This window comes from Poecilia latipinna, unplaced genomic scaffold, assembly GCF_001443285.1.
Source record: "Poecilia latipinna isolate Pla-1442-1.1 unplaced genomic scaffold, P_latipinna-1.0 Scaffold2455, whole genome shotgun sequence".
Classification (NCBI taxonomy): domain Eukaryota; kingdom Metazoa; phylum Chordata; class Actinopteri; order Cyprinodontiformes; family Poeciliidae; genus Poecilia; species Poecilia latipinna.
In genome coordinates, this window is record NW_015115071.1 from 62382 (window position 1) to 69828 (window position 7447).

The 7447-nt window shown below is 34.0% G+C and overlaps 1 protein-coding gene across 1 annotated transcript in view; it reads left to right on the forward strand.

The window, feature by feature from the left end:
- The window catches only part of LOC106937866 (C-type mannose receptor 2-like), a 12422-nt gene extending 6877 nt beyond the window's left edge, over positions 1–5545 (forward strand). Inside the window, exons 3-5 of the mRNA XM_015019594.1 lie at positions 3189–3584; positions 3685–4041; positions 4905–5545. Of these exons, the coding sequence (XP_014875080.1) occupies positions 3189–3584; positions 3685–4041; positions 4905–5263 (1112 nt within the window). The 3' untranslated portion in view covers positions 5264–5545. The remainder of the gene's footprint in view (positions 1–3188; positions 3585–3684; positions 4042–4904) is intronic.
- Positions 5546–7447: the final 1902 nt, after the last annotated feature.

The window sequence follows — 7447 nt, forward strand, 5'->3', positions numbered from 1 at the left end:
TTTAGTGCAGCATTTTAGTAATGAATTTTAGGAGAAACAAAAATTAGCATTCATAAATGTTTTTGTATTTTTCTTATCAGAATATGTTATTTCTAAAAAAAAAAACAGTACTGAGTCAACATGTTCGATAAATAAGAACAAAAGTCCAGTGTTTAGGTAGAAAACAAAAAGATGTTTTAATAAAATGGTTTGCTCTGGTTTATATAAACAAATCACTGACTAGTGAAATAATAGCATCTGTAAAGTGATCTTATATGTATTTTGTTTTCTTCATTTATATACATACTTTTATATTTTAGCATCAGCTGCTGCTGGACTCAAAACTCATGTAAATGGAGAGAAAGAGAATACATGTAATAAAAAATAATGTCAAAGCAAAGAGGCAAAAAAAATCACTATTCCTTTAGTAAAGGCCAAACTACACTATTAAATGACAACATATCAATTGATGTAAATTATTCAATGATAAGTCATATTTTATTGCACACTATTGCTGCTGGCATCCTGCTGCTGCTGTCCTCACAGTAAACAGCGCCCTCTTGTGGGCCATGATGCCTCCCTGTTGATACAGTAAAATTAAAAACGTATTCAAACGTACTTAGCCAAAATCAAAGGCAGCATAATGTGTTGGAGGACTTAGTTTTCTGTTTGGTGTTTTTGTGAGTGTAAGTGACGTCACCGGCTTCATCTTCATCTGGGACAAAAAAAAAAACGTTTCATATCTGGAATCCGTCTGCTGAATTAAAACTCCTGTTGCAATTTAACTGCTCTGTGACTATGATTAACATTTTTTTGTTTAATTTAAATTACTAAATCTTTTGAATATATATATATAAAAATGACTGGGGATAGTCATTGTTTACAGTCTGGTTGATTTTTAGATGAGCCCCTGATCAGTGATCACTGACTGGATTATCCTAAAACACATGAAGTCAGTCAGATACAGTCACTTATGTCATAATTGCATATGTTAATATTTCATTCTTACGTCTATTGTTATTGCACCAAAGCTAAATGAGCTTTTTTCTAGACATTAGCGCTTCGCTAACAGGGTCTTGTGTAACATGTCACATTGCCTTTACCGGACCAGCTACTGTATGCTGGAATAGTTATGACAATATATTGCAGCATGTGATTGAACATACATGGAAGTTTTATCTAAATGCTTTTGTGTTTTACACGCCTTTTACTTGGCATTAATAACAACCATTTGCTTACACTACAGTTACACATATTATATCGCATTTAAATAAAAATGAAGAAGAGGGAGGCAGTACGCTAGTTTTTCCAGTTCTTGAATTAGGACAAAAATGTTTAGAGTTAGAGGAAACAATGTTGTTTATGGTGACAACTCTCTAGTTTTAACTGACCAAATATTTTTACTTCAAAAATATCTTGGTAAGGTTCATGTCAGAAATGCCACAGCAGAGGTGAAGTGTTGCTCTCTGTCAGGACTCACTGAGAGAGACGCAGCTGGACGGGAGGCTAAATAAAACAACATCAAATATGGAACGAGTTGAAACATTCAGAGAGGAATTTTTTGTTTTTGTTTTGATGAATCCTTTATCATTGTTTTTATTTTAAATATTAACATTGTTTGATGAACCAAATTTCCTTTAGGTTTTTGGTGCTTTATAAACTTTCTCATTCTTTTAAACCAGTACAAGCTAAATTAAACAGATGTACATTTGATCCTTGTAGCTTTTTAAACCCCAGTTAGGATCTATCGGTGTAGTAAAATTAGGAATGAAAAGAACTGAAACTCTGGTTCGCTGTAAACACTGAAGTGCTCTGGGTTTCCTCTTTCAGCTTTGCATGCGTTTCCTGCTGTGTGTTTCTGTACATGAATGGCGACGGCCCATCGACGCCATCAGGCAGCAGGTCCTGATCAGCCATTGTTAGGCTGATCAGGAAGAACACCAGAAGAACCTTGAACCTGCAGACTGATCGTCATGGTTACAGCTCAGTTACCATGGCTTCAGGGTTCTTCCATGATTCACACAACCTGTCCTGACTGATGTGTATTTTTTTCCACAATAAAAACAAGTTTCAGCTGCTATAGTGAATGGCTATATTTTTATTTGGGAATAAAAAAGTCAGTATTGACCTTACTAATATCACTTGTTTCTATTTGTAAAACAACTTTTTCAACCAGAACATCAACTGTTCATATACTTTATAAATATCAAACTGAGAATAAAAAACATTAGCATGTCTACTTTTCTTGTGTTTATGTCCAACCTGCTACTGGAACTACATTTGCTGTCAGAATCATCCCAGATGAAAAATACTAAAAATCAATGTACTAAGTATAACCTACTTTAAAAATATTAAAATGAACTTTTAGTGTGCCATTTTCAAGCAACCTATTTTGCACTTAGTAAAATCAAGTTCAATCTAAATACAATGAAATTCCATTTAAAGTGTAATTAACTTTTTTATGCTAAAGTCAAACAACTTTTTGAATTTCTTTGTTGCCCCACTAAATGTTTACAGCGATATTAAACTGGAACAATATAACTTGGATCGACTGATGTTGAAAAATGATATTATCTTGCAGTGGCCAGTCAGACAATGATGAAAACAATACTTTTAAGAACAAAATCAATGTTTTGGAAAATTATTAATGGAATCTAAGCTGACATTGATCTACCTATGGCGTGACAGTAGTATTGTATTACAGGATGTAAACATCAGCATATCAGGTTAGGTTGTGGTTTGAATATTCAAATAGAGTCTAGGTGCTAAAACAAGAGACCGGTGTCAGGCACTGAGCATTTCACTGAGGACGGTCTACAACCAAACATCAATCATCTAGCATCCATGTGAACGGACATAACCAGATGTAAGTTTGTCTTTTATAACATTGTATGTAGATATGATATTAGGAAGGGATTCTGGAAATCACATTTATGATTTTCTTTTGTTTTTTCTTTTCTTTTTTTTTAGTGTTCATCACTAAGCAAAACAGACAAAGTAAATATGCAGTGGAATCTGTTTCTTCTTACTGTGATAGGTAAGCTCATACATAAATATTATTTTTGAGATTTTATCTAAAGTCATTGTAATTTAATGTGCTCTCATACAATAATTGGATGGGGACACAAGAAAAGTCTTATTCTGGTTAACATAAAGCTGATGATGTGACTGAATAACTCAAAGCAAGTTTGTTTTTGTTTTCTCTTTAGCTCAGAATCATCTGATGGTTTGTCAGCTCTATCAGTATCACTATGTTAACGAGGAAAAAACTTGGAAAGAAGCTCAGCAGTATTGCAGTCAGAAACACACTGACCTGGCCACAGTGACTAACATGAAGGACATGAAGAGACTCATCAGTGTCTCACTAGGAGATATAAAGGAAGCTTGGATTGGTCTGTATGATCAAACAAATGCACAGAGATCATGGCACTGGTCTCTGCCTGGAGTGGAGTTCAATGAAAGAGAGACAAAATGGGCAAAAGATGAACCAAATAATAAGGGAGCTGGAGGCCAAAAATGTGGGATAACATGGAAAGAATCTGATCTTTTTTCCAAGTGGGGAGATTTATCCTGTAATGAAAAGCATAATTTTCTCTGCTATAGCGGTGAGACAACAGTCCTCTGTTATTCTAAATCCTCTCATTCATGTCTGTATTAAAACTTACATATGAAAGTGTTTTGAGCTCTGACTTGTTAATTTCACAGAAAATGATTCATCACAGAAATATCACTTGATTTATGAATCAAAGAACTGGACAGAAGCTCAGAGTTACTGTAGACAGAAACACACAGACCTGATCAGTGGATTGAAGCAGCTACAGGATGGAGAAGTGAACAAGGGGTTAAATTTAGCGACTGCAAATTCAAGATACATCTTTACTGGTCTGTTTAGTGACACCTGGATGTGGTCAGATGGAAACAGTTCCTCCTTCAGACACTGGAATCTGAAGTTTAATAATCAGAAAATCAACAGTGGTCAATGTGCCATGACTGTGTTTGATGATGGAGGCAGATGGAAGAATGAGAACTGTGATGAAAGAAAACCCTTCCTCTGTTATGATGGTAAGTTGTTCTTACAAAACTCTAAAAATAAAACATTGAATAAAAATGCCTAAAAGAGAAAAAAATTATTTGAAACTCAATTTAGGATCAACAAAGATTTCACTTTGTAATTGTATACTACTGTGTAAAGATTTGTAAGTAAGATCTAATTTGTCCAAAAAAGAATCAGTTTGATTGTTTTTCTCTAAAACATAAAACAATATAAAACAAAAACAACAGGAATGTTTAAAAGGAGTCACTTAGCATGTTTATCATTCTCTAAAGTAACCCTCTCTGATTTTTATTAGTAGCATACATACAGAATGCAGGATTTGACTTTGTTTTTATTTTTCTTTGCATTAAAATTGTGATTCTTCAAAATCCTTTTTTTAAAGGTTGTATTGGCTCTGGTGGCTTTTATTTGATAGCTAATTAACAGGAAAGTTGGCAATGAGAGATGAGGAAAGACATGTGGCAAAGGTTGGAGTTGAACCTGCAGCGTTGAGGGTTAAGGCCTCCATACATGGGTTGTGCTGAACCCCTGTGCCACCACAGCACACCCCAAAATCTTGTGAATCCTAAAACTAAGCTCTTCTTTGCTATTGACAATTTTCCAGAAATAGTCTGGCAACATCTACGTATATCTAAATATAAATTTAAAAATAAAATTGAAGTCTGATCATAAGCTAAAGAGCTCATACTATGATTTATTCATGAAAGACAAACTTGATTGTTTCTCTTACTTTTTGCTTTGTACTTGATGATATTTTAATGTTTTGTGATAAACAGATATTACATAGACTTTCTTACTCTGCTGCATTGATGAATGAGTCCACAATTAAGACTTGAATAAAGCTACAGATTTTTATTTCCTATTTCAACAGATAACGTGGTCCTGGTAAAAGATAGTAAAACCTGGGAAGACGCCTTGAACCACTGCAGAGATCACCACCATGACCTGGTCACCATCACCAACATGGGTGATCAGAGATGGATCGAGAAGAAAGTCAAGGAGGCATCGACTGATTATGTCTGGATTGGACTGAGCTACGCCTGCACTCTGGATTTGTGGTTCTGGGTCAGTGACGAGGAGGTCCGTTACAACAACTCGGCCCAAAATGAACCGATGGACGACTGTGACATGTCTGGAGCCATGGAGAAAGGAGGAAAACACCTATGGTTTAAAAAAAATGATACTGAGAAATTTAACTTCATCTGTTCTAAGAATACGCGAGGAGAATAAGTGTGAATGCTGACAAGTGACAGTATCACAATGAAATGATTGAAAATAGTAGCTTGTATTTTGTTTTTGTTTTATTCATATGTAAATTATTTTTACCCAAGCAAAATGGTAAAGTCTATCCTAACCTAATCCTAATGAAAGATTCATTAAATTGAAAAAGATCTGATGTTCTGATTTCTACTGTTTGTATTTTTCTCAAGCTGCTCTTCTTTTATTGGTCACTATCATAAAATATCTTGTTTAAGTATGTTTGAAAGGAGAAAAAACAATAAATACTTACCTAAAAATTTACTGGTTTATTTATTAAGTTTTTACTATGTATTTTTTTATGTAAGCTCTTGATATATTTGAATACAAATTAGTTACATAAATTTGAACTAGTTAATAAATGTAGCACAGCACAGAGTCATGGAACCTGGCGAGATGAGAGATGATCTTTTTGAGTTGAAATTGGGAAGAGGAAAATTTTGACCACAATGTGGATTTCATTTTTTACATGGCAACCATGTTATTATTGCTGCTTATATTAGGTTACTACAAGCCGTGAAGCATTAATATAATATTTACAAATGTTCTTCAAACCTCCCAGAGTCGAAGCCTAATGCTCAGGAGGAGCGCAGCAGATTTCACGGTCGAACAAAAGGGAAGCGATGGGGTTGTCCTGTCAGAGCGTCAGTTCCCGAAACCACACACACACAAAAGTCTCGTAAGAGCGCACGCGGTGTCAGTGGAAACCAGCCAGACCTCATCCCTTAACAAAGCCAGAGGGCTAAGAATAATAAAAGATTTTAAATAGTGGAACAAACTTTGGAGAGTTTGGGTATGTTGATATGAAACCCTCAGTAGCGATAAAGATTATAATGGTGGCTTGAAGAATGTTTCCATTGAGAAATGTAAACAGTAAATATTCAGAAAAATATCCTACTCTATATGATGTTCTATACATTTTGCACATTACTCTATACTGCTCATATATTTACCCCGTTGAAGATACAAATTAACAAAGAAATTCAATTAAAAAAGTATCAATTTAACAAGATAATATTAAAACTCATTGGCTGCATAATTTCTGTCGTCTTCAACCTTCTTTAAAATGCACTTTTATTATTAATCGAGATTAATTTCCCAAAACATAACACTGTATCTTGAGTCAGAACAAAGAGGTTATTGACATAAACATCTGAAAACTTTCCATTAGGGATTATAAATATGTCAGTATTTAACTATTCAAATGCTACAGCTAAAAAACAAGACCTCTGAGAAGAGAGAAGGAAGCAAAATGTCCATCTGGACTCTCATGAAGCTCTGCTTTGCATTTTGTTTTGCCTTTTCATCACCAACCTTCTGTGAGAAGCTTTCATGAGGAAGTAAAACATGGTTGGATAATGTAACGAGTTCTGTTTCAAGAACAAACAGGGAAGTAGTATGGAAAGCAGAGCAGCTTTGGGCGACGTTTGGTCCGTGAGAGAGCGAATGAATGAATGAGTTGCTTTTTAAAGTAAAGACAAACGAGGAAATAAAATAAAAAATTAGCGTCTGAACGAGACATGTTTCATAACAGGAAATAGAACAAAATTAAAATAATGAAGTTATTTAGAGATGTTGTTACCTTAGAGTTTTGAACTCTATGTTGGTGAGTAAATAAGAGAATGAGTGAATTAAATTCTTAGAGCTCAGCTTACTGGTAACATATCCTGGCTGTTTCTCCTATATTCCCCCTGCTGACTGTGTGGATTTTTTTTAATATTAACTGCATAAAAAGAACAATAATTATGCTTTGTTCTGTGAATACTTACGGTGAATATCAATCTATAGAAAAAAATAGAACAAAGTTCCATTTAAATAACCTTTTATTGTGAAAGGGAAGAGTTAAAACTACATCATGACTTCAAAATAATGCGTCTGTTTCCCACATAATGTTAGTTTATGAATACCGCTTTAAAAAAATGCATTCAAAAAGGCAAAGGTAGCGACTTTTTAAGGTCAGCTCTTGGAAAATGTAAATTGTAAAGATTATTTTTTCCAAACATAAATTACAGACAAGCATTTGTAACTATGTCTAGAGTCAAGACGTTGATAAAAAAAGCATGATTTATTATCTTGTAGTCAAACAATCCCTTTCTCAGATTAAATAGAATATATATATATATATATATATATATATATATATATATATATATATAT